At 42.0% G+C, this 25,474-nt stretch overlaps 1 protein-coding gene across 1 annotated transcript in view; it reads left to right on the top strand.

Moving 5' to 3' along the window:
• The first annotated feature begins 688 nt into the window (after positions 1–688).
• The window catches only part of LOC149467549 (ferric reductase 1-like), a 70,292-nt gene continuing 45,506 nt past the window's right edge, over positions 689–25,474 (top strand). Inside the window, exons 1-5 of the mRNA XM_089671510.1 lie at positions 689–830; positions 4,109–4,310; positions 10,385–10,524; positions 14,528–14,619; positions 22,443–22,506. Coding sequence (XP_089527636.1) covers positions 4,115–4,310; positions 10,385–10,524; positions 14,528–14,619; positions 22,443–22,506 — 492 coding nt within the window. The 5' untranslated portion in view covers positions 689–830; positions 4,109–4,114. The remainder of the gene's footprint in view (positions 831–4,108; positions 4,311–10,384; positions 10,525–14,527; positions 14,620–22,442; positions 22,507–25,474) is intronic.

Genomic DNA, 25,474 nt, shown 5'->3' with positions numbered 1-25,474 from the left:
AGAACTGCTAGCCATCAGCTCTGTGATTGAATGACAGTCTTTTTAAATTGTGACAGCGAGTGCAGGGAGAGAATTCCTGGCCTGTTGTTACGGAGGGGGAAGGGATGGGGGGGAGCAGCAGATTCTGAAAATGTTACACCCTACATATGGGTGTAACATGTCCACAAAGGTGAATAACATACAGCGGATATTACAGTTATTTATGTGATACTGCAAAGAGAGGTAAATCACACAATTTTGTTGCTGTAAGATTAAAAACGAGTTTGTGAAGCACAGATACTAAAACTAAAGTAAAAAAAACAAAAACAAAAAAAAATTAAAAAAATAAAATAAATATATATATATATATATATATATATTGGGGAGGATTCGATGGACCACTTGTTCTTTTTTCTGCAATCGCTCCTCTATGTTTATACAAATCCTGCACAGCACTTTGCAATTAAAATTGTATATTCTGGCTGAGACTGTTGGGCTTTTGTATGGTTCTTTACTTTATCGTTATGTCTGCTCAGTTTCCAGGCACCATGAGGTTCCAGCCTGGGAAATTTAAATAAAAACTCCCTGTCAATGAAGCAACAATTTTTGAAAGAAAGGAAACAAGAGTTCTATTATTACAGCAAGCACATACATCACACCGTCATTTACATACACCACTCCCTGTTATGTGAAGGATAGCTTGCACAACCTGCATGTCGTTTTACAACTACCTGTGACTGAGACATTTCTGTCGTACGACTCAAATATATCTGTCTCCCTGTTCAGTGTTCAACATCGCTCTGTACGATTAACATTCTACAGAATAAAAGATCAGTGGCGCTATATTCCAGGTAAGCCTTTATCTGTGGTTTGTGTTGTGTTTATTGGTAGAATTTAAAAATATTCAGAAGGATATTTTAGAGATGTAAATACCTGACTGTTTCAGGAAATGTATGCAACTAGTCTGACTCCTTTCACACTAGTGTTTATTGCGGCTTCACTTTTTCGAAGATGGTGGAGGGAGGCTTGCAGGTGTTCAGGAGGCAATACTGCCAACTCCTGATGTCTAGGGGATTTTTTTATACCTTTTTTTTTAAAACCAAATTGCTATTTCCATTGCGGGACCAAGCTGCAACTGTGAGCCAAACATTTGGCTCTCTGTACATTGCTATATGTATGTCCCTTAGCCAAGAATTCAGATAGTTTAGACTTCTAGACCACACATATCAGGCTGCATTCATATCTCTGGGTCACGTCAATGTGCGTTTTCATGCTTCACGCATAGGGCATCACATTCATTTGAACAGGCTGTCCAACGCATACCAAGGAAGCTCCTGCACCTTTCTGGGCATTGAGCTTCATACGCACATAGATGTGCTCACTTAGATGTGAATTGAGCATCAAGCCCATTTCACACTGGTGCGCTTTTTGACGCACTTTTCCAGGGTTTCTATGAAACCTATTCCCCATTAAATCTTATGTAAAGTTTTTCAAAACTGCACCTAAAAGGCACCTTATATGTCCATGGGAACGCATCAAAAAGGACATCAATGTAAAAGGGCCCTAAGCTGCACAAAACACAACAAAAGTGCTTCAAAAGCCTACCAGCGTGAAAGGGCCCTGACGTGGCAGTGTGGCTTCCACACATATCTGCAAAAGTATGCAACAAAAAACTATGTTTTTAACTGGAGTAGTTGAAACATATTAGCATTGTATTTTATCTTGCTCATAATCACTTTTCCCCTTTTTGCTAGTTTCAGACCAGTTAGAGAGGCTTCCATCAGTGCTTTCTTAGTTCTAATAATATGGCATCTCTGTACCATGGGCTGAGCCTGCCATCTATTTGTCGAAAAAGTATTACTATACCTTAAGATATATTATAGTGATGCCAGATAGACATTTTTTGGTTAATGCTTGCCTTATGAAAACCAAACAGTTCACAACCTGACTATGCAATCTTTGTACAATCAACGTTAGCTTTATCAAAACAATGTAATATAAAGCCATAAAAACTAAGCAATCTGTACCCATCAAGGAATTCAGGTAGGCCCTTGTACCACATACTTAGTTTTTGGCAGTCCATATATCATTGTATGTATATATATATATATATATATATATAAATTATCTTTTTTCTTTACGTAATTTGGCTCTTAAACTGAACATAGGTTTTTGTTGGCATTTACTTTGAAGGAAATATTACCTGTGCCAAATGAACAGCCTCTGATCCTTTAGTAAATTAACCTCAATGGGGGTATTTACTAAAACCTAGAGAATGCAAAATATAGTGCAGCTCTGTGTAGAAACTAAACAGCTTCCAAGTTTTATTGCCAAAGCTTAATTGAAGAAGCTGAAGTTAGAAGCTGATTGGAAGCTGATTGGAAGTTAGAAGCTGATGCACAACTGCATCAGATTCTGAGTGCACCAGTTTTAGTAAATCTCCCCCCAATGTGTTTATAGATGTAGGGATCCCAAATGAAATTTTGGACCTGGGCCACTCACTGCACCCTCCTTTGCTGGACTTCAAATGGACCTCTGTGAACACATAATAAATAAGATTGTGCAAATCAGAGAGGGTAGAGGGGGTAAAGGGGGCCTCCATGATATGGGAACCCCCATGACCAACCATATGTAAATGGGGCCACACATTCCTAAGCTATAAATGTGAAGTAGTCACCTGAAGTGCTTAGGTATATGTGGCCAAGGTTTGTGTCTTTTATTGACTCTCTGGGTAAAGGGATTTCATATTACCGTCATGCAATCAGTGACAGCTCACAGCCCAAGTGACGCATCACAGGCCTTTATGCTGTTCTCAAACATGCGCTGCAGTACAATGCTCTGCTAGTCAAAGCACCAGGATATTTGGACACTATACTCTCTCAGCAAATAGCCCTATGTGTCATTGTACTACAAAGTCTTGAAGCAGTCACTACCCAAGATTTGTGCAGTGGTCCATAAGCACCCTAGATGTGTTTCCTCTGGTACAAGTAGGTCTTTCATGCCAGGGTTATAAGGTTCAGAAGTTGGGGAGGTAGGTGGCTGCCAAGGAAATTGCTAAGTATGTGCAATCATTGTTGCCAAACATACCCCTTCTCCCCACCCACACACCTTCCTACAGCAAAAGCTTATGATAGCGGTGACTGGCAGCACCAGTCTTTACTACTGATTTAACCGCATTGTTTTTAATATAACAATCTTCCCAGAATTTGATGTGGTCCTGTTTTCTATTATTTTATCATTCTTTATACAAATTTATCATTGAGTTTTTGTTTACTATTGCATTAAGGTAAGCAGTCGGAATATCCCATTTTATTTTTTATTGTGTTGATGCCAAATAAAGTGTTACTAAACCCTAGACCCTGCATTCACGATATCTGGTCTCCCATAGTACACAGAACATGGAAATGCAATTATTTTAGTAAATACAAACTGTTAAATACCTTTTCTCATCAGCAGTATATAACAGTCTTGTGACTTCTATCAGTCTCTGGCCGAGCACTGGTTAATATTGTAGAAGGATTTTTCATTCTCCTCTGACTGTCCAATGAGGCTGCATAACTCATGACCCTCTGTCTGAACAGTGATGTTTGGCCCTCCCAAAAGAAAAAAAAAACTCTTTAGCAATACACATTAAACTGAGCATGTGCAGAGTGACTCCTAGAACTCTGTACTATCAGCAAACAGATTGGGGACAGTAGAAGAAGGGGTGGATCAGAGAAGACAGGATCAAACAGTCTTTTTACATAATGTGGAGGATTAACCCTTTTTGTAATAACCTAATAACATTCGATAATGCCCCAATTTTTACAGATCAAATGTACATGTAGTTTCATGGGATGAATAGCACTGCATTTTTTTTATAAATGCACCCCGAAATTCTATAAGCTATGCTGCATGAGTTGCATTTAAATATGAAAACAATACCTGTTATAATTCAGGTTAGTTGTCAGATCTGTTAAGACTGTCATGATCAAATGAGCAGCCAGTGTAAAGACTACATACTAGCATGTAGCCACTTTTACTTGAAATTACTTTAGTACAGTATGTTGTAACTTTTTGATTCCATGTTCTAACAAGTATCTGAGGGTTGTCATCTGTACATAGCATTTTGAATTCTATGTATTTCCAGGAAGACATGGGACACACATTTATGCTGCTCTTTTATGTTGCTGGATGTCTGGTTGCTGTATTTGGGTATCCGAACGGAAAAATAAGTGCTTCGTGTGACAGCATGCTTCCAACACATGGGACAGCTGGTCCCCAGTCATCATCAGCCCCTTATATCATCACAGCATCTAGTACCACATTTAAGCCTGACGACGCTATAACAGGTAATGGCTTTAATAGTAAAATTGCATGAAAAAATATCTGTAGCAAAGTCCAAATACTAATTTTCCTGTTTTTAATAAGCCAGTATGTTGTTGAATAAAGCAGTGTAGAGCACAACCGTAATGTGAAAATTATAAATAAAATTGTGCTTTGCTTTCCTCATTAGGAAATTTGCCCATACTGCTACAATATGGAGTGAGCTATAGGCAATGCATATGCAGACATAGTAAAGCTACTATCATTATGAGATGCATAACCAGTGGAACTCACCTCTGTGGGAAACCTTTAAAGTAGCTGTAAAGCCTTAAGTTTTTTTTTACCTTAATACAGTAAAGCATTATGCATTAAGGTAAAAAACCTTCTGTGACTCGGATCCCCCCCCAGTCCCCCCTTATACTTACCTGAGCCTGATCTCCATCCAGCACTGTGAGAGCAGTGGCTCTCCTCTCTTCCCTCCTCACAGGGCAGATCAATAGCAGTGGAGCCATTGTGCTTATCTGTGAAAAGCCTGCTAACTGAAGAAAAATGAAATGTTTGTAGACAATCATTGATATTTGCCGGAAAAAAAAGGTATTTTTTTAATCCAATTTGTTTTAGCGCTCATAATAATAAATGAAATGATAAAGGCATATTTACGAAAACCACTGCACATTCCTGTTTACTTTAAGTACTGAAAAATGGAGAGTTCCATTGACCTGTTTAAAGGCAGCCATAGATGGTTCAAATCTTGGCCAGTTCAGCAGGAGCCTGCCAAGATTTTAGATTGTAAGCTCCAAGGAGCAGGGCCCTCCTATCCCTCTTGTATTGAACTGTATTGTTGCTGTATTGTTTCCCATTATATTGTAAAGTGCTGAGCAAACTGTTGGTGCTATATAATTCCTTTATAATAATAATAATTTGAACCATGTATGAGCAGGCTGAATGTACCCAAGTGATCGTGCCAGATTTTACATGTGAATATTCTCCCAGCAGGGACAGCTTCCTGTGATTGCAGGGAAGAAATTCACTCTGTCTATGGCCTGCCTTAGAGTACCAGTACTTAAATCAAAAAGTGTAGTTGAGCACTGGTGGAAGATGATGTAAGTGCAGCTTATCTCTAGGAGGGAAGAATTGGGACAGGTTTTATAGCCCAATTGAAGAATTCTAGGTTTGGCTGTTTTGTACATAGTTACCTTACTCCAGTTTGGACCATTGTAACTTATATATATAACATACTTGACCAACACCCCAGAAGCGTGAAATCACTGAAATAGACACCTCTACTCCAGTGATCTCCATTAGCTTCTTGGTCCTGCTGTGCAACTGCCCTTCCACATTCTGAACACATGAGCTCAGCAGCTCAGCGCAAGCATCATTCAGAGAATGCTTTGCATTTTCTGAATAATTGCAAAGCATTCTCTGTTTGGACGATGTGGAAAGAGTGACATCACTGCCCCGCATCTTCCTCATCCAATCAGACATTGCTTTGCATTAATTCAGAAAATACAAAGCATTCTCACACAGGCTAGGTTCACATCTGTGCGGGTGGTGCCGCTACAAATCCGCACGAAAATCCATGCAGCTGCACCACCCACACAGACCTGCGGGCGGGTGCCATTAGTTCTGGCGGGTGCCGCCCGCACTGGAAAACGCAACCGTACTGGGAACCGAAGTTCCCGTGCGGACTGCGTTTTCCAAAGAAGTGCAGGAATGTCTTCCCTGTGTGTCATGGGCACAGGTGTCCAGTCAAATGAATTGGCTCTCGTGCCCATGCAAAAAAAGGCCCGCACAGCCACATATATGTGAACCGGGGCACAGGCTGACCTCCTGTGTCCAGATTGCAGCAGAACAGCTGCTCATCGCAGGATCCAGAAGTCACTGGAAATCACTGGAGTAGCAGTGTCAGCTTCAGTGATTCCCAGCTTTCAGGAGCATTGGCCAGGTATGCTATATACAGAGGTGTCCCTAGGGTTGGTGTTACCCGGTGTGCTAACACTTGGTGACACTCCCTCTGACGATCTCCGCAGAATGGATCAGATCTGCGGATTGAGCATAATGGACCGGACTCCGATCCATTATGCTCAATCCGCAGATCTGATCCATCCTGTGGGGATCGTCGGCTTTCTTTACAACTTAGCTTTTCTTGGAGCGGGTCCGGTGTCACCCCATATAGGTTGCATGCCGATGATCCCCGCAGGATTGTCGGCATGCAGCCTATATGGGGTGACACCGGACCTGCTCCAAGAAAAGGTAAGTTGTAAAGAAAGCTGATGATCCCCGCAGGATGGATCGGATCCATCCTGCGGGGATCGTCGGTTTGCTTTACAACTTACCTTTTTGTGGAGCAGGTCCGGTGTCACCCCACGCGGTCCAGGGTCACCCGTTGCGGATCGCACCCCCCGCACCTGCCTCGGGACGCCACTGGCTATATATACAGTATGTAGTTACATTGGTCCAAGGTGAACCAATGTAGCCATGTATAAAATACCCATGCCCGGAATTCATCTTGAAATTTTTCCCTAGCCAGTGGTAGGCTGTCAGGGTTGGGAGCATTCCATAGGCGTGACATCTTGGGCACCTGTAACTTCAAGTGTGCCTAGCAACATAATGATTATACTTCCAATTCAAAGACAAGTAACACTTCCTTTTGGCTGAATACTGAAATGTCGAGTTGTGTAAATTGTGTTACTAATAAATAAAAAGCAACATATTGATTATGTTAATACAATTTTTCTTCTTTAATAAAAGCTTAATCCCAGATAAACTGTGCATCTGTGTATAGTTTAAAGAGCAAAAATGTCTTACTAGGAAGACAGTAATAATACTAGGAAGAGAACAGCTGGTTTCAGGTTTATCGTATATATAGCTGACATGTAATGAAACCTTCACTCAGGGGAACTGCAACAGATCTGCAGATTTCATGGATTATTGTTAGAGAATGGGAAAATAAATAGTCTCATGTCCCCACACAGCTACTTTCATCAGCTACACTCTAAATACAAAGAGGTAACTTATCTACCATTGTAAAAACAGCTGCATGATCACACAGGACAATCCCACGACTGCCATGCAATGATATGGGGGATGGAGGAGATGCACACATTAAAAGAACAAGTTTTACAAGGTTTTTATGCTGAACGGCAATAATTCTTGAATACACTCAGCGTTCTTTAACTGTGTGGCTCAGTTAAGGCAAAATTTAATACATGAATGCATGAAAACCAAAAATTCATTTGCAAAATGGCCTGGTTCGTGAATCAATTCAGATGTTTGTGGTCAAATTTCAAAAAGTTCTTTTAAATAAATATCTGAAATACATCTGTTTAACCGCTTCCCATCTGCCCCATAGCAGAAATACTGCTACAGGGCGGCATGGGTACGCAAAATCATGCACATATATATATGTAATTTAGGATTTTTGGATAGGGGGCGCGTGCGAGCCGTGTGCGTGCCCTACCTGTGCCGCCATTTACGGACAGTAATTACTCGCTGGCGCCCGGTGATTTCAGTCGATCACCGATAGGATGGAGGATTGTTTTGTTTACTAACAGTCCTCCTCCCTGTCAGCTCAGGCACACTGCTCTGGATGGCTGTGCACAGCACTCCTGTCGGGGTGTGGAGTCCAGGCTGCGGCTCTCAGTGAGGACAGGCAGCCTCCCAGCACTACACCGCTTCCCTCTCATATACATCGGGGCCCGATCATCCTACTCACACAGGGTTAACCCTGCAACCACAGCACACCCCCGCCTATTGATTGGCTCCAGCTGAGTAGAAGAAGGCGGAGCCATCGCTGGACACATTTCATTCGGTCACTAAGGCTGGCCATACATTATACAATTATCTTCCAATTTGCCCAATTTCCTTTAGATTTACCTTCAACTGTGTAGTGCAAGAGCCTGCCTAATTGGATACAACTTAAAGTGTTGTTTAGGTGTGTCCTCCTATTATATGGTTTTTGGTAAATCTAAACCAAAAATCTCCAGATAATTGTATAATGTATGGCCAGCCTAATAGGCTCCGTGTACCGCTGGAAGATTGTGTGTTTCAGTATTAGTACCAGAGATGTAAGGTCTGATCCTCCTATCAGAGACTGCTGACCTGCTGAGCTAATGTCATTTCTTCCCATCCTAGAGGGATCCAACACTTCACTGCTATATATATATGTACTAAATGGTGATGTGTGTGGACAGGCTGAGACAATTGTGCAGAATAAAGATACCCTCCCTGTGTATGAGGAGAGGGTGACTCTCTAGAGCAGTGGTTCTCAACCTTCCTAATGCCGTGACCCTTTAATACAGTTCCTCATGTTGTGGTGACCCCAACCATAAAATTATTTACCCAGTAATTATAATTTATGAGTGTCGTTTTACCTCCAATACTGCTGCTTTCAACACAGTAGCTGCTTTTAACAGAGTAGCTGCTTTCAACACAGCAGCTGCTTTCTACACAGTAGCTGCTCTTTACACATTGGAAATATGTGTTTTCTGATGGTCTTAGGAGACCCCTGTGAAAGGGTCGTTCGACCCCCAAAGGGGTCACGACCCACAGGTTGAGAACCACTGCTCTAGAGGAATGAAGACTTGATACAAGAGGTCCATAGGCCAGACAGAGGGAGTGCAGTGATGTAAAAATGGAAAACCCAAATACTCCTGCACTTAGGGATGGACTCTATGTCATAGGGATCACACAACGAATGTCTTGGAATATGCACGCATTGCTGCCCTCAAAGAACCGGGGAGTCCAAAAGTACCAATAGAGAAAAACAAAACAGAGGGCACATCGGCCTTGTGCATTACCTTTAAAAGTATGTTTATTCAATTTAAAAGAAGGTATTCTACTCACAAAAGTACAAGAATATAAGCACATCATATGAGACCGCTCTGTCCAATTCGCACTGCGTTTCTGAATGGTGAAGAGAATGATGGACATCCACAATTACTGACGCGTTTCGAGGACTAGCCTCTTCCTCAGAGCCTAACTACCTAGATGTCTGTCCCTCTCTTATATATGCTCAACAATGAATAAACACTTGTTAACCAGGGGCCATCCCACGGACTCCCAGAGGCGGACAGCAATAAAATGGGAGGTGCTGACCAGGGGCGGACTGACAACTCATGGGGCCCCCGGGCAATTGGGGATCATGGGGCCCCTGTGTCCTTGCCCACACTCAAAACACACCCAAAAAAGCCTATAAAAAGGTACCAGGGGCATTTTATGGGCCCCCCTACTGACCCCGGGCCCTCGGGCAGTGTCCGAGTGCGCAAATGGTCAGTCTGCCCCTGGTGCTGACATATTATATACATACAATAACTGCAATGAAATAAGCACATCAAATCCACATGTAGGAAATGCAAACATCTCTATCTGAATAGATGGATGTTACTGATTGATAGATCCATATAAAAATCTATATCCACAACATATACAAGGCATAAATAACCATAGGTGCTACAGATGTCAGTGTACTTTTATCCATTGTATGTGGCATCTAATGTATAGATAGTGAAAACATCATGGCATTAAAATAAAGATGAGTGCACTATAAAAATCAAAGACAGAGATAAAGTTTTTTTTTTTTACTACATTATCTCTATCTTTGATTTTTATAGTGTTGTGGACAGGTTTAAACATCAGCAGCTGCAGTATTTAAAATTTTTTGGGGGGGAGCCTGAAGCTCATTGTGGCTGGTTTACTTTGCAGCTTCCCCTCTGCTGTTTACTTTCCATTTCTGAGGACCAAATATCCCATGGTACCTGCCTGCAAGCAGTGATTCCTGTTCTGACTCCTCCTCTCAGCACCTTTATAGTTCATAAGGCAGGCTCTGTGACTTGTTTGACACAGCAGTGTCTCCCCACAGGGCATAGTGAATACATGTCATAGAACTCAAGGAAGTAAATGTATGGGATCTTCACATAATAAGTTTACAAACTTCAATATTGTTCAGAATAATAGGAATAGGCTACACATACAATAACTGAGATACAATGTGGTAAGGAATATATAATTTTACCTTTTTGACTATAGATACACTTTGAGTAAATCAATCCTGTTGACTGCACCCAAATAGTCACTAATCTTTCTACCTCATTCAATTTAGTAACCATCCAAAACAATGGATCGCCTTATGGTTTTAAAGGGTTCCTTTTAGAAGCTCGATCAATGGGAGGAAATTGGATAACTGGAACATTCAGCACTACAGATGGGAAAGCTCAAATACTCTCTTGCAGTGCAGGAGCCGTGAGTTTTTTAAAAAAAATTTCTCCATAAGTGAACTGATGTTATTTTTATTAAAGCCCAACTAAACATTCTTAATTTAAACTGTAACTAAAGGTAAAATGTATTTTCCTTTTATTTTCCAAATGTTGGGAGTTGCTATGCTATAGGAAAGGCTCTAAGGTTTAATATCGCTTTAGCAGTGACTGATATTGAACAGACATCATGTCTATCTGGACTAATATACACAATATTACTTAAACTAAAATTCCAGGCCACGCCCAATTATTCCTACAAATGCTCTTTCCCTCCTCCGAACACCTATGCCTACTAACCTGTGTAAGAAACATATATCTACAGTGAAGGAAGTAAGTATTTGATCCCCTGCTGATTTTGAATGTTTGCCCACTCACAAAGACATGATCAGTCTAAAAATCGAATGGTAGGTGTATTGTAACACTGAGAGACAGAATAGCAACAAAAAATTCAAAAGAAATGCATGTCTAACAGATTATGCACTGATTTGCATGTTCATGAGGGAAATAAGTATTTGATCCCCTATAATTCAGTAGGATTTCTGCCTACCAGGTGTCTTTCATACAGGTAACACGCTGAGATTAGAAGCAGTCTCTTAAAGGGAGTGCTGCTAATCTCATTTTGTTACCTGTATAAAAGACACCTGTCCACAGGAGCAATAAAACAATCAGATTCCAAACTCTCCACCATGGCAAATAGCTGTCCAAGGATGTCAAGGACAAGATTGTAGACCTACACAAGGCTGGACTGGGCTACCAAACTATTGCCAAGCAGCTTGGTGAGAAGATGACAACAGTTGGTGCAATCATTCGCAAATGGAAGAAACACAAAAACTACTTTCAGCCCACCCTGATCCGATCACATAATCCAACTCCCATGTGTCAGTCCAAAGAAGCAATGTTGTGGATTGTTCTCCGAAGATCATCCTGCACAAGTTGCCGGTTGCCAGTTTTGACACTTTCAGGGGTTGAGCTCATTGAAAGTCCTCCTGATCTCTCGTCGACTTCCAGTGATGTTCTTCCGCTCTTGTAGCATTGCTATAAACTTGCCGAATCATGTCAAACGTCTCTCTGGCAGATTTTCCCAGTTTCACACAGAATTTCACGTTTGTTCTGTTTTCTAACTTGCTGTCCATGACAAAATAGTAGACTTGGCAACGCATGAGGTCAGAATAGCACCAGTTGCACAGCTCACAATTTACACAGGATGATGTCTTTTGGCACAATGACTTGTGAAGGTTGGTGCTCTCTATGAGTGTGTGTGCAGCCTTGTGTTGCTATCTGTTGGTGTGTTACAAAGGTAGTCTTGAAACTTTTTGATACCACCCTCATATACATAATTTTCCTACAAAGGTTTGTCAGCATTGGTGTTAGGAGAGGGTGAAGCATTTTGTAGGACTAGTTAGGTTTAGCCTGAAATTCTACTTTACAGAATATGTAAACCCAATATTTCAGAATCCTGATATGTTTCTGCTGTACCATGTACTTGTATGAAAAAGTATCCTGTTCTCTGTGCATTGCTTCCATTGTGCTTTCCTATATTAAAAAACAAAAAAAAACTGACCACACTAGGCATGAGAGCACTGCATGGTCAGTTTTCTGTCTGTGCTGGGAACTCATTGTGCTCTTTTCCAATGATCAAACTTGTCCTGACATGCCCCCTCCTGCCAGTCAGTGGAAGTCCAGTGATCTGCTGTTTCTCCACCCCCACCTCTCTATGCAGCTAAGAACAGAGGGTATTTAATCACTTGAAATAAAAAGAGGGAAATATATTTATAATGCTTTTTATATCCGTACACAAAAGTTTTACCTTTCATTCTTACTGTAGAAGACAGTAAACCATATGCTTCATATTCTGCAACAGAAAACAGGCAAGTGTGCTCTACTGATTAATAAACAACATTGAATTCACACATAGAGAACATACAACCTACAGCATGCTGTTAGCTGCAGCTCCTGAATCCTAGGTAGGATACAGTGTGCAGTAACTTTTTCTAATGCATATGAAACTGGCCCTATGGGTGTTAAATGCCCCACACAAGACATAGCAGCAGTAATGGACACCACCTAAAGCCCAAGGGGCATGTCAAAGACAGTCAGTGGGCCTTGTGAAAGACTTGATGTCCGCAGAGTGGAAGCATGTCTGCTTCTACTGTATGTCGTAAATGAAAACTCAAAGGCACACAGTGGGGAGGGGAAAAGGAGAAAATGACAGCGGAATGCAGTTTTCCACCATGCACCAGAGGCAGAAGCAGATGGGACAGAAACAAGCGAGGCTGGAGTTCAGCCTCACTTCACACTTTTGCTGTGCGGGACACTGCATGTAATTTGCACAGGAGTCACAACGCATTCTTGTGCACATCACATGCGATGTCTCTGCGGTGTAATTTGAGTCATTCATTCAACCAAAATGGTGCAGGATCCTACTTTTTTGGCAGCACCTGAATCTCATCGAATGGGTGTTCACGCCCATGCGATGTGATTCTGGCATTCGCACTGCATTTTGCGATTTGTGTCGTTAATGTAACGTTGACACCAAATTGCTTGGACGCCATGCAATTGCAATGTTGTACGAGAAATGCACAGGATTCGCTGTGTTTCCCGCGTCGCATTAGTGTGAACCAGGTCTCAAGACAGGGGCTGCACACTAGATGTTATTAACAATGACATGACCCTAGGGCTGCACAGGAAATAAAAACTATACCTCCCATTTTTGCAAATGAAGGGCTCTCTTGAATGGGATAAGATGGAATATATATTCCTGATATGTGCCTGTTATACCATGTACTTGTATTAAAAGGTATCATATTCCCTTTGTATTGCTTCCTTTGTGTGGAATCTCTGGTGTTCCTGCCAGTCCCTTTGCTTTCCTATTAAAAACTGACCATAGTAGGGCAGGAGAGCACAGCGCAGTCAGTTCTCTAGCTGTGCTGGGAACTCAGTGTGCTCTCCACCATTGGTCAGACTTGTCCTGACACACACCTACTACACAGTCATTCACTGGGAAGATCAGTGTAATGATGTTTTTATCCCCATATCTCTTAGGCAGTTGTGAACAGAGAATATGTGATCACTTATAGAAAAGGGAAACATTTATAATTTATTTTATATCTAAACATACATGTTTTGCTTTTCATTTCTATTTTAAACTGAATGGTTGTTTTACAATTGAGGATTTACAATTACTTTAACCTTTGTTTGTTTTAGCTGTTACTTCTACTTTAATAATGCAAAGGGAGGTGCTCTGTAGTCTTAACACAGTTTCTGATAATATTGTTTCACTTAAAGTGTTACTAAACTCAGGACCCTGCATTCACTATATCTGGTCTCCTACAGTACACAGAACATGGAGATGCAATTATTTTAGTAAATATAAACTGCAAAATAACTTTTCTCATTAGCAGTTAGAACAGTCTTGTGACGTCTATCAGTGTCCAGCTGAGCACTGGTTACAGCTTCTAGGAGGAGCTTTATTTCTGCTCTAGGAGGATGTAAACCCCTGATCTCTGTCTGGACAGTGCTGATTGGCCCTGTGCTGATCACATGCTTTATCCCAAGAAAAAAAAACCTCTTTAGCAATAAACACCAAACTGAGCTTGTGCAGTGTATCCACACCATATCTCTTATCAGGAGATATGAGGGGGGCACTGGAAGAAGGGGAGGATCAAAGAAGACAGGATCAAACAGCTTTTTTACACAATGCAGAGGATTAACCCCTTAGATTCCACAGTGAGTATAACAAGCATGCTTTACTGCATATACAGACTGATTTTACGCTTGTGGGTTTAGTAACACTTTAACGCTGCATAGTATATAGGAGACAGGACAGCACAATATTTCTGGCAGGTTCAGGACTTTTTTTCTTCCACTTATCAAACAGCTATGTCAAAACGCTTCAATTGTAAATATAAATGGCCAAGAGGGAGCAAATAGGAGCAGTTTGTTGTTAGTGTTTATATATTATAACTCCTTTTAATTTTTTTCCTATGCAGAATACAGCTGTCAGCCACACCACAAGTGCATTTAAACAGTCTGTGACAGCTGTGTGGACAGCACCCCAAGGAGCGGGATCTGTGCGCTTCATGTAGGTAAAGGGGAATCTGGCAAGGAGCCTGAACTATGGGAAAATCACTGTTTAGAAAATGCTGTTACTGAATGTGCCATGCTCAAAAATAGCATGTTCACTTTTCTTTGTTCTACCGTGTTCTACTAATGTTGGGATTCACTACTGGTTCACTGAAAGTAAACCAGAGGTTTGCAGTCTATGCTGAATTTCTTTTGTATTATGTTTAGAACTATTTTTATTCAGTAAGAAAAAATGATTGATCATTTTATAACAAATGCTTTGCCACATATTACTGTGCACTGCGAAAATACAAATCCAATAGTCTCTAGTCCATATTGTTAGCAAGCAAGAGAGGGGGGCTACATTCCTATATGCAGAGGGACCATGGAGATCGAATATAGCCACCTCTAACAGGAAGTCAGATCACAGCAACAAAAAAGAATTTGGAGATTTGGAGGAGGCTGAGAGCAATAGAAGGTATATTTTCTGTTTCAATAAACTTATATTGAAAGTATGCAACAAGTGTAGAGCGAAAATGTACACCAATAGTCTTCCAATATAATCTAACATTCATATTTCAATTCCAATGTATGTTCTTGTACAACTGCATTCCATTAGGCAACACACGTTTACAAAACCCTTTTTTTACTATTATTATTATTATACAGGATTTATATAGCACCAACAGTTTGCTCAGTGCTTTACAATATAACGGGAGACAATACAGCAACAGTACAGTTCAATACAAGAGGGATAGGAGGGCCCTGCTCCTTGGAGCTTACAATCTAAGAGGGAGGGGCTAGTGGTACAAAAGGTAATAACTGTGGGGGATGGACTGGTAGGAGGAATAGAGGATTCCATTGTTAGTTGAGGGCAGGATAGGCTTCCCTAAAGAGATAGGGAAGTCCTGGAGATGCCCTGGAGATGAGCATGGGAGGAGGAGACAAGGGAGCTAGAGAGCAGGAGGTCGTGCGAGGAGCAGAGAATACAGTTTGGGTGATATCTGGAGACAAGATTGGTGATGTAATTTGGGGCAGAGTTATAAATGGCTTTATATGTTATTGTTAATGTTTTGAATCTTATCCGTTGGGCAATGGGAAGCCAGTGGAGGGATTGGCAGAGAGGGGTGGCAGATACGGAACGGTTAGTAAGGTGGATGAGTCTGGCAGCAGCATTCATGATAGACTGAAGAGGGGATAGCCTGTGATTAGGAAGGCCATTGAGAAGGGAGTTACAATAGTCAAGGCGAGAGATAACCAGGGAGTGAATAAGTTGCTTAGTAGTTTCAGAGGTTAAGAACGGGCGTATCTTAGAGATGTTGAGGAGGTGAAATCTACAAGATTTGGACAGTGATTGGATTTGGAGCTGAAAGGACAGATGGGAGTCCAGGATTACACCTAGTACCCTGGCATGAGGGGAGGGACTGATGGTCGTATTATTGATCATGATGGAGAAGTCAGGGGAGGGGGCATGGCCTGGAGGAATTAGTATGGGCTCAGTTTTGTAAAGATTGAGTTTGAGGAAGTGGAGTGACATCCATACTGATATGTTACTTAGCAGGTTAGTAATGCGAGAGGAGACTGAAGGGGTGAAGTAAGGAGTAGAAAGATAGATCTGTGTGTCATCAGCATAGAGATGGTACTTAAAGCCATGGGAATTTATCAAGTGACCAAGGGAGGAGGTGTAGATGGAGAAGAGAAGGTTATAGGTAACGCTGAAGGAGCGCTGCGATAGGTAGGAGGAGAACCAGGAGAGAGCAGAGTCAAGAGAGTGGTGTTTTTTGAGGAGGAGGGGATGGTCGACAACATCAAAAACCACAGAGGTTAAGTGGTAAGAGTATGGAGTAGTGGCCATTGGTTTTAGCACTTAGTAAATCATTAATGAGTTTTAGTAGGGCAGTTTCAGTGGAGTGTAGTGAGAGAAAGCCAGACTTTAAAGGATCAAGAAGGTTTTTGTTAGTGAGGTAGGAGCTCAGGCGATTGTAGACTAAGCGTTCTAAGAGTTTAGAGGTAAACGGGATCAGGGAGATGGGTCTTAGGTTGTTCAGGTTGGTGGGGTCCAACAAGGGATTTTTAAGTATGGGAGTGATGTGTGCATGCTTTAGAGGGGTGGAGAAGGCACTGTTAGAGAGGGAGATATTGAAGATGTGAGTGAGGGAGCATAGGACAGAAGAAGAGGGTGACCGTAGTAGTTGTAAGGGAACAGGATCCAGGGGGCAGGTAGTGAGATGGGCTTCTGAGAAAACCTTACTGAACTCTTCTGTAGTAGCAAGGTTAAAAGAGGAAAGTGTTGATTGAGGTTTAGTATAAGGTATGCTAAGTGGGATTGATGTCTGTGCAGTGGAGATGCCCCTACGAATTGCATCAATCTTGTTTTTGAAATGATTTGCAATCTCGTAAGCAGTGAGTGAGTTAATGGGTGGAGGTGGAAAAAGTAGAGAGTTAAAAGTAGAGAAGAGACGATGAGGACTGGATGACAAGCTATTGATGAGAGTGACAAACTAGGCTTATTTGGCAGAATGGAGGGAGAAATTGTAGGTTAAGAAAGCAGATTTATATAGGGTGAAAGCTTACTGAGATTTGATTTTACGCCACAATTTCTCCAGCGCACGACTACATCGCTTTTAACTGGTGTTTAGCAATCCAAATGTATCTGTACATTATACATTCAACATGAAAAGACAAAGAGAGTTGCTAGTTCAGTATCTGATACCATAGCTGTTTTCTGTGTTATTATTATTATACAGGATTTATATAGCGCCAACAGTTAGCACAGTGCTTTACAACATGCGGACAAACAGTTACAATATATGTTGGTTGAAGCATTTCAGTTGAAAATGTTATGATGAATGCTACCCCAAGAGATGATATTACGATACAGATGGGTTTAAGCAGTATGCTTATTAGGTGAGGGGTTTTCACTTTCAAGTAAAAAGGTAAAAGAAAATGAAAATAAAAAAGAGATGAAGAAAAGGTAGAAGAAGGAAATTGTAGGGTAATAGAGGAAAGGGGAGAGAAGGTACATTTTTAAGTTAAAAATACATACTTGAATAGAAATTTTCTTTTTAAAGCAGAGTTTAGTGTTACGTTAATGTAATCACTTACTAGATTACAGTAATAGCTAAATAGGTGGAACAGGCCAGGAACCTGGCACTGCTTTTGTGATATTGGATAACCTTCTAACCTTTACAGAAACATGCTATCTATTACGTCACTGCAAAAATAATGTAATCACCACTCTTTGATTTGCAAAGGTGTGTTTTTTTTCTGCTGTCTGGTTAATGGCTTATATAAATTATAGATTACTGAAGTGACAGTGTAAACATCTACTCAAGCAGTATGTACACTATTAGCAGGGCAAACTCTTGGTCATGAATGGTTGAAACGTTTTGGTTTTGTTTGGCTGTAGAGGTTGGCCACACAAAGAGGATTCTGATTATTCAAAAACAAACGGGTCAGACGGTTCTTGCTTCCCCCCAATGTGTATTTGTATGTTCAGTCAATTATTAATATTATTCAGGATTTATATAGCACAACGATTTGCACAGTGCTTTACAAAAGTAGTACAACAGACTGTACAGTTAGTTACAATACAGTTCAATACAAGAGAAAAGTGGAGGGCCTTGCTTGTTAGACCTTACAATCTAAAAAGTGCAGGTCCACTGATAAGTAAGGCAATAACTGTGGGGGTTGAGCTGATGGAGAAAATAAAAGTACAGTATTAAGGTGGAGGCAGGACAGGCTTCTCTAAAGAGAAGGGTTTTCAGGGATTGCCTAAAAGTGGACAGAATAGGAGATAGTTGGACAGATTGGGGTAGGGTTTTCCATTGTATAGGAGAGGCTTTGGAGAAGTCCTGAAATCGAGCATGAAAGGAGGCGATAAGGAAGCTAGAGAGCAGGAAGTCATGGGAGGAAGGAAGAAAAAGATTTGGTTGGAATTTTGAGACTAGGTAAGTGACGTAGCAGAGTTATTGATGGCTTTGTAAATTGTTAGTATTTTGAATTTTATATGTTGGGTGAGCGGAACTCAGTGGAGGGATTGGTAGAAAGGGATGGAGGACACTGAGTGGTTTGTAAGGTGGATAAGTCTGCCAGCAGCATTCATTTTGAACTAAAGGGAGGAATAACCTTTGCAAAAGTAATTCAATGAGGAGAGGGTTGCAGTGGTTGAGGAGAGAGATAAACATTGAGTGAATTAGAAGCTTTGTGGTGTTTATTGGTTAAGAAAGGGCGTATTTTGGAGATGTTGCAAGAGGTTGAGGCGGCGAGATTTGGACAGTGATTACACCTAGCACCCTGGCATGTGGGGGTGGGTTGCTAGTTGTTCCATCAATCTATATGGGGGAAGGGACACATGAGGGAGGAAGTAGGATGAGCTAGGTTTTGGATAGATTGATTTTGAGGAAGTGGTGTGACATTCAGATTGATATATCTGTCAGTACATTAGTAATGCGTGAGGATACTGATATGTGGGTGCGAAGTGGGCGTATCCTGATGAATATGCTAAGTTGTGGGTGGGGCCACCTCGCTCTGCACATGTGTGTGTGTGTGGGGGGGTACCTTTCTTTGCACACTTATCAGTGCCTAAGACTAGGTGGGGCCTTGTTCATGTGACATCAACATTATGGCCTGTCCCTGACTTAGAGAGGAGCCGTACACTGTGTTTAGCTGTGTGACCACAGAATTATTCTGTGAAACATGTTGTCCCATGTTGTTGAACACCTTGCCCATGAGTTGTTGCATTTAGGACTAAAATCACTGAGCCTATACCCTCTCCACCTGTCCAGCGTACCTCTGCCACCTCACTCCTCATGACAGAATGGGGTCCCACGGTGCACATAGTGTAAACCTCATGCATGCACTTGACTCATTCCATGCAGTCAGGCTGTGGGGTCTCCATAACGTGGGTTCTGCTCCTATACTTTTGGGGAAATTACAGCTGGGGCGAGAGTCAGAGCCTCAACCCCTTTGCTACCAGATACCCATTGCCATGTATTACACCAGTCTTTGGTTTCCCCTTTAGCAGTTGTTCAGTTCCTGCACACATTCTGCTGAGTTCACCCTCTGTAGTGACCTTGCTTCTCTACCCTATGTGTGCTTTACAGGACTTCAGACCAGGCTTAAAATAGCAGCTTTACTGAAGATTCAGCAACATTGTTCAACAGCACACTGTACATGAAACAGAGTCCAGCCCTAACTAACTAATGCAAGGTGCCAGTTTTTTTTCTTTTCAGAGAAGCAAAGTCCATTCAGCAAACGTCCAGTATTAATAGGTTCCTAGTCCACGGAGAATTCCAGAAGGGGGCCATGTGCTCCTGTAGGACAACATGTTGCAGCAGTTCCTGCTCTGTAAATCCCATGCGGAAGAGAGCCAAAGCTCTGAGTCTTTCTACAGTATTTATGTGGCTTACAACAGGGGGCAGGAAAAAGAGTCTAGACACAGTTAACCCAGTCCCATCCCAGGCAGCCACCTGCAACTGTCTAACTACACAGTGCAATGATTACAACAGCATAAATATATTAAATGACACCCCACAAGCACCTGCTTACAGATAGAGTGAGCTTAGGGATAGAGAGAGCTTTGGGTGTCATCAGTATTGAAAGCCCCGGGAAACTTGACCCAGGGAAAAGGTGTAGATCATGAATAGGAGAGGCCCAAATACAGAACCTTGGTTTATCCCCCTGAAAAACGGAAGAGGAGAGGATGAGGTAGAAATGTAAGTGACTAGGCAATATGTTGCAAAGGCAAAGTCTTTGATTGTGTTTCATATTTTCTCTTTTTTTGCCAACCCAGCTCATCAGTCCATTACTTATATGCATAACTAAATTTAATGCACTGACTACAAACAACTAAGACTTGAGCCCCTTGCACACAATGGGCCTTCCAGCTGCAGTACATCCCACTCTACATTTTTGCACATCTAGGAGAGACAGGTGCAACACCCAGCCCCTACTGTAGGCAGTCTGTAGCAAGTGGTAGCAGTCTTTAGGGTCTTGTGTGTTCAGGGATAAAGCTATCTGGAAAGCAGGCCTTCTGTGTTTCGGGACTTCGACCCTGAATGCACCTGTCCCTCACACAGGGGAGCACTAAAACACCAAGAGGGACACACTGAAACCACACCATTGTTTTATAGTTTGGATAGTTTGTGTGTGTGTGTTTTTTTGTGTCCAGATTTAAGGAGATTTTTTTTCACCTCTGTATTCTGTAGCCACTATCACAGAACTGCAAGTGAGGGAAAAATACAATATTTTGTGCCATGTCAAGAACAGTAATAGAGGGGAAATCTTCCCATGGGGACACTTGTTATCATGACAACTGTCTATGTCAGTATTTCTTGAGGCACCCTATTCTGAAATGTAAAAAAAACTAACATAACGCAGCAGCATTGTAGGACACCCATTAAAGGTGGTTTATTTTTACAACACAAATAAACCTTTGCACACTGGTACTGACTAGTATTCCAGCTTTTCTCTTCTTCCTCGGCTACTTTCCTTCACGTAGTCAACGTGACCCCAATCCTGATGGAGAGGAGCCCAATGTCTTCCTTATCAAATGAAGGCATCATCGGTTGTTAAGATACAGGTGGCTGGCCTGCATGGTGCCCAAGGTTGTAATGCTGCACAATGAAAACCTGAAGATTTGTGTAAAAAAAAAATCCACCTGCCAGTTTGCTGACAAAGTTTGAACAATTTGGGGCATTTTGCCACCTCAGCTTTGAAGATGGCCCCCTGGTTGAAAAAGCCTGCTCTATGAAAAAGCACTGTGAAGAAGTTTCCACTTATTTATAGGACAGGAAGTGAAAATAAATCTCCCCAATGGTAAATAGATGGCAAAAAAACCTAAAAGGAGTTTTAACCATTTCCTACTTTATGGGGGAAAATGGGGGAAAACAGTTTTTAGCTCTAGATATGCTTTAAACTCAGGGTCAGGATACTTATCTGTGAAAAAGATAAAGAGAACATCAATAAAACAATTTCATCTGGCCGAGTATTTATCAGCCCCGATGCTAGTCTTTCAATTTTATTCTTTACACATATTTTGATATTTTTGCATATCAATCAAACATTCAAAAATCAGTTCCAAAACTGTGTCAGAGACGAGCAGGCTTATCCCATAAATCATTGAAATAGTGAAGTGTTATCCAAGTTATCAATTGCAATGAAGTAAAATAAGAATGATCAAGTCACCAAAAGCAACCAATCACATATTTATTTACCATTGTTGAATTACATTTGATTGTTATTGGATACTGCACTTTGCCCATCGTTATTATATTTTACTTGTCCATGTGCCATATGGCACAATTGAACCCTCAGTTTAGACTGTAAGTACATTCTAGGAGTATCAACACAAAAGGTGTTCAATGTCTTTTAGTTAACTTTTTTTTTTCTCAAAGCACCGACAGGCTTGTGTAGCAAAGCATGTCCCCTGTCAACAACTGTAGAGAGAGACCCTTGTTCTCTGAGTGGAAGCAGTTGCAAAGATCCGACACACCCTCACTCATGCGTCAGACTGCTAATTTTGCAAGTAGCAAATCTCATACTCTCTATTGATTGGAGATTAGTAGATGTGTATAGTTCATTTTTGAAAAAAAGGATATAATTTAATGTCACTTTTAGGTAAAAGTGCACATTGTATTTTCTTTATTTACCTGAACTTCATTGTGAACATCCTAGATGCTTCTCATATCTATACTAGTATTTTGGTTTAATTTTACTTTGTTCAATCACTGTTTTAGTGCTTTCATAATGAACAGAAACAAAAGTAATGGCAAGACCGGTCACAAGGTATTGCTAGGCTTTTCCTAAACATAACATTAAATTTATGTTTTTTCTTTTCAGAGCAACTGTATTACAGGATTATTCTACCTTCTGGACTGGAGTTAAGAGTGACATCATTACAGCAGTACGTTTTATATTAGAACTAATCAGTTATGTCATTATTAATTGCTATATCTGGGAAAGTAGGAGGCAGGGTTACATACTGATTTTGTAGTCAGTCTAATTTGCAGCAACTTCTGTGGACAGGAACAGATTTAATCATAGCCAAAATAGGGTGCAGTCCAGGGTGGTAGGACTGTCAGGGGCAGGGGCAGACTGACAACTCATGGGGCCCTCGGGCAATAGGGGATCATAGGGCCCCTGTGTCCTTGCCCAAACTCAAATAAGCCTATGAAAACGGTACCAGGGGCATCTCATGGGGCTCCCTACTGGTGAAGTGCCCGAGTTTCCAAATGGTCAGTCTGCCCCTGGTCAGGGGTAGCTTGATTTTTGCCTAGCCAATAGAAACTGCAATCCAGGGTGATAGGGGTGTCAGAGGTGACACACAGCCACTTGCCTTTGTTAAAAGTAACACCTTTTCAGGGCTGGTGTTGTCTGAGTTTCAGCCATGAAGGGTACTGTACATTGTCATACCGCCAATCCTTTCACTCCCCATACCATCACCAAGATAGTAAAAGCCAATGACTAGACATAGAGGACCATGTTTTGCTTACCTTCACAGTACACATGTATTTAGAGTGGTATTAAACCCATTTTTTAGCATACCCACCTGGAGGCCCATGAAAACATATGACTACCACTTTAACCACTTGCCTACCAGGCACTTATACCCCCTTCTTTACCAGGCCAATTTTCAGCTTTCAGCGCTGCCGCACTTTGATTGACAATTGCGCGGTCATGCAACATTGTACCCATATGAAATTTTGATCATTTTTTTCTCACAAATAGAGCTTTCTTTTGGTGGTATTTAATCGCCACTGGGCACTTTACTTTTTGCGCTATAAATAAAAAAAGTGCAAAAAATTTGAAAAAAAAAAAAAGTTTATTTGTTTCTTTTATAAAATTTTTCAAACAGGTATTTTTTCTCCTTCACTGATGTGCGTTGATGAGGCAGCACTGATGGGCACTGATAGGCGGCACTGATGGGCACTGATAGGCAGCACTAAAGGGCACTGATAGGCAGTACTAATGAGGTGGCACGGATAGGCGGCACTGATAGACAGCACTAATTAGGGGTCACGGATAGACGGCACTAATATGCAGCACTGATAGGCGGCACTGATAGGTGACACTGATTATGGGTACTGATAGACGGCACTGACTGGCATCACTGCTGGGCACTGACTGGCGGCACTGACTGGCACAACCCCTGGGCACTGACTGGTGGCACTGACTGGCAGCACTGCTGGGCTGCACTGGTGGGTGGCACTGGTGGGCAGCACTGGTGGGTGGGCACAGGTGGGTGGCACTGGTGGGCACAGGTGGGTGGGCACAGGTGGGTGGCACTGCTGGGCACATGTAGGTGGCACTTCTGGGCACAGGTAGGTGGCACTGCAGAGTGGCACAGGTGGATGCACTGCTGGGCACAGGTAGGTGCACTGCTGGGCACAGGTGGGTGCACTGCTTGGCACGGGTGGGCGGAGTTAGTGGGCGCACTGCTGGGCGGAACTTGCGGGTGGCACTGCTGGGCACCGATCATCAGGGCACTGATCATCAGTGCCCTGATGATCGGTGCCGATCCCTGCTCTGACAACTGCCGGTTCTCGGCAGTACTTTCCTCACGATCTGACAGCGTGAGGAAAGTGCAGCCGAGAACCGGCACTTGCATTTCCCTGTGATCAGCGTGTCATTGGACACCGCTGATCACGTGGTAAAAGGCCGCTGTGATTGGCCTTTTACCACATCACGTGATCAGCTGTGTCCGTAGGACACAGCAATCACGGCGTTCGACGGGTGCGCGCCCCCTGGGGCGCGCAGGAGAGCGCGTTCTGGGAGGACGTCATATGACGTCCACCCAGAACTGGCCGGCCGCAGTGAAGCCGTCATTCGGCTATCTGCGGTCGGCAGCTGGTTAATGATCCTTTTTCAACTCAACTAGTATGGTCAAGACCAAAAGAAACATAGGAAATATTGCAAAGTTTATTAAATTATAATTTTAAGCTAGCAAGTGGAGCTCTGGACCCCTTCTCAAATGTTTATCTCTGTCTCCTTTCCAATTGCTGTAAAAATCTGTAGTTTACAGAGGTTTTATATATCATGTCACGCTGGAATTCACAAACAAACAAGTGAAGTAGTCATAGGCATGGCCTTGGAGGGCTCCATCCAAGGTTTCAGCAAGACAAATTGAGCCTCACGCCAGTGGGGGTATTTATTAAAATTGCAAGGTGCATAATCAGGTGCAGCTGTGCATAGAACACAATCCGCATCCAGGTTTTATTGCCAAAGCTTAATTAAACAAGCTGAGGTTATAAGCTGAATGGCTACCATGCACAGCTTCACCAGTTTTAGTAAATCTCCCCCAGTGTGTCTACTGTGCTGTTACTTTAGATAATCTATAGTGCTCCGGGAATCTTTTGTCATTTATACAAAGTTTATATCTGAAACCAAGATTGAATATACTGTACAAAAAAAAATATACAAGTGAATTCAATAAAGCTATTACGACTATTTTCTGGAGGTAGTTTCCTTAAGGACTACCTGCACCTGTTTTCTTCACCAGTGCAGATAACATCACCAAATTCAAATTCAGGTCGTTCTTACTACTGCCACTTTAAGATCCTTTTGCTATGGCAATGATGAATTCTAAAAAAGATTACAGCCAAGTTTGAGATTAAGAAATTGGCAGTAATTAGGACCAGCTCTGAGTCAGTGTACAGGGGTGCGCCAGTTCCAAGGGGGGATGTCTGTCCTGGGAAGCTGTCCTGTGTCAGCTTCCCGCTAGGTACTGTGTCCCCAGCCCTATTTGGCTATTGGTCTGGAGATTGCTTGGCCAAAATCTGAATGTAAACAAACCAGGACCAGGGGCCACTGCCATGTGTATCACATCCCCGAAGGAGTAACTAGTTTGGTAATCCCTCTAGAATTATTCTTCT

This window comes from Staurois parvus, unplaced genomic scaffold (assembly GCF_062004578.1).
Source record: "Staurois parvus isolate SC_StPar_1 unplaced genomic scaffold, SC_StPar_1.0 ptg000106l, whole genome shotgun sequence".
NCBI classification, from domain to species: Eukaryota; Metazoa; Chordata; class Amphibia; order Anura; family Ranidae; genus Staurois; species Staurois parvus.
Note: the sequence above shows the minus strand (reverse complement) of the source record. Positions and strands in the feature narration are given on the sequence as shown.